The 2,188-nt window shown below is 44.8% G+C and overlaps 1 protein-coding gene across 1 annotated transcript; it reads right to left on the bottom strand.

Annotated features, from left to right (window-relative positions):
* Positions 1 to 231: 231 nt before the first annotated feature.
* On the bottom strand, positions 232 to 1,333 carry EMWEY_00042590 (hypothetical protein; the record flags this gene model as incomplete). Its single annotated transcript, XM_013482779.1, has 2 exons — positions 232 to 443; positions 709 to 1,333. The coding sequence occupies 2 exons, from the start codon at positions 1,331 to 1,333 to the stop codon at positions 232 to 234; spliced, it is 837 nt and encodes a 278-aa protein (XP_013338233.1).
* Positions 1,334 to 2,188: the final 855 nt, after the last annotated feature.

Here is a 2,188-nt window from a genome sequence, read left to right as displayed (position 1 = left end):
CTGCTTCTGCTGCATAGCTCCCTCCTCCTGCTAATATGCATGCAGATAAAGGTTGTCCTGCTCCTGTTCCTGCTGCTGCTGCTGTTGTTGTTCTCCTTCTTCTGCTGCTGCTGCTTATGTCTGTTACTCCTATACCCGATCCAGCAGCAGCAGCAGCAGCAGCAGCAGCAAGAGGACGTATATTGCTGCGCACTATTTGCTGCGCTAATTCCCTTGTAGGTACTATTATTATTAATCGTGGGCAATGAGGCCTAGCAGGTCGTCCTCCTGCTGCTGCTGTTGCTGCTGCTGCTGCTGTTGCTGCTGCTCCTGCTCCTGCTCCTGCTCCTGCTGTTCTTGCTCCTGTTGCTGCTGTTGCTGCTGCTGCTGCTGCTGCTGCTGCTGCTGCTGCTGGAGGACAGAGACGAGTAAGCAGAGGCAGCAAATACGCGAGGGTCTTCCCGCTGCCCGCCCCAGACAGCAGCAGCAAACTCTTACCCTAAGACACAGCAGCAGCAGCAGCAGCAGCAACAGCAGCAACAGCAGCAGCAGCAGCAACAGCAACAGCATGAATAATAGCAGGAAAAACAGCGTGAATAACAGCAACAAGAGTAGCACTACGAGCAGCAACAAGAGCAGCAGCAGCAGCAGCAGCAGCAGCAGCAGCAAGAGTTACCTGCAGCAAGAGAGGAATAGCCTTAGATTGTATCTCTGTTGGCTGCAGCAAACCTTGCTGCAGCAAACCTTGCTGCAGCGCAGCAGCAACACCAATGCATGCAAAAGAGGAAGCAGCAGATTGAATTAATACTTCTTTGCTGCTGCTCTTGCTGCTGCTGCTCTTGCTGCTGCTGTTGCTCTTGCTGCTGCTAGTCCTAACGATAAAGTCGCGGGGAGCCGATCTGCGGCGCCTGCGGCTTCTGCTGCTGCTGCTGCTGCTGCTGCTTGTATCATCAATAGTGCTGCTGCTTCTGTTGCTGCTGCTGCTGTTGCTGCTGCTGCTGGCATTTCTGCTGCTGATGAAGGTAGCAGGTGTATGCAGGGCTGCCGTCCTGCAAGCTATCCTGCAGATGCTATGCTGCAGCTGCTGCTGTTGCTGTTGCTGCAGCTGCTGCTGTTGCTGCTGCGGCTGCAGCAGGCGCCTATGTAGATAGCTGCAGCTGCAGCGCAGCAGCAGCGTTGGCTGACGACCTGGTGTCGATGCGGTCCACAGAGGGAGGCTGCTGCTGCTGCCGCCACTGCTGCTGCTGCTGCTGCTGCTGCTGCTGCAGCTGCTGCTGCTGCTGCTGCTGCAGCTGCTGCTGCAGATGTGGGGTCGAGGCCCCCGTAAGACAAGACGTCTTGCTGCTGCATCCATAAGAATCGCTAGGGTTAGTCTGTCTAGGGTTTAGGGTTTGGCTGTCTAGGGTTTAGGGTTTAGTCTTCTAGGGTTTAGGGTTTACTCCTGTAGGGTTAAGGGTTTATCTGCTGCTGCTGCTGCAGCAAAGGATTAAAAGATAAAGAAAGGAATAAACCCTCAGGGGGGCCCCCCGCACTGCAGCAGCAGCAGCAGCAGCAGCAGCAGCAGCAGCAGCAGGACGCGGGGCCCCACACACGCTTGCTGCTCTATTTTTATTGTATTTATTAATTAAAATATAAATATAAATTAATTTATAGATAATAAATAAAATAATAATTAAATAACAAACAATTCTTAGAGCTATTTCCTGCTGCTGCTGCTGCTGCTGCTGCTGCTGTAGCTGCCTGTACACTCGAAATGTCGGCAGCGGCGAGAGAAAAAAGAAGAAAAAAAGAAATAAATAAAAAGGGGCAAAAAAATAAAGGAAAAATAAAAAGAATAAAATAATAAATAAATAAATAAATACATAAATAAATAAATAGATAAATAAATAAATAAATAAATAAATAAACAATCAATTATAGCATAGCATGCAGAGAAGAAAACTTTTTTTCTTTATATATTATTGTTCTTATTATTATTTATTTATTATGTATTATTTATATATTTATTATTTATTTATTTATTATTTATTTACTTACTATTTATTTATTTATTATTAATTAATTATTTACTATTTACTTATTTATTTATTATTTATTATTTATTATGTATTTTTTTTATTATTAGTTGTGTATATTTCCCGTCTTGTATACAAGAAAAAAAAAAAGTATTTTATTTATTTTTTTTATTTTATTTTATTTATTTGTTTAT

The sequence above is a fragment of the Eimeria maxima genome, genomic scaffold (assembly GCF_000499605.1).
Source record: "Eimeria maxima Weybridge genomic scaffold, Emw_scaff766, whole genome shotgun sequence".
In the NCBI taxonomy this organism is placed as follows: Eukaryota; Apicomplexa; class Conoidasida; order Eucoccidiorida; family Eimeriidae; genus Eimeria; species Eimeria maxima.
The sequence above is the reverse complement of the archived record's forward strand: the minus strand, read 5'-3'. Positions and strand labels throughout refer to the sequence as shown.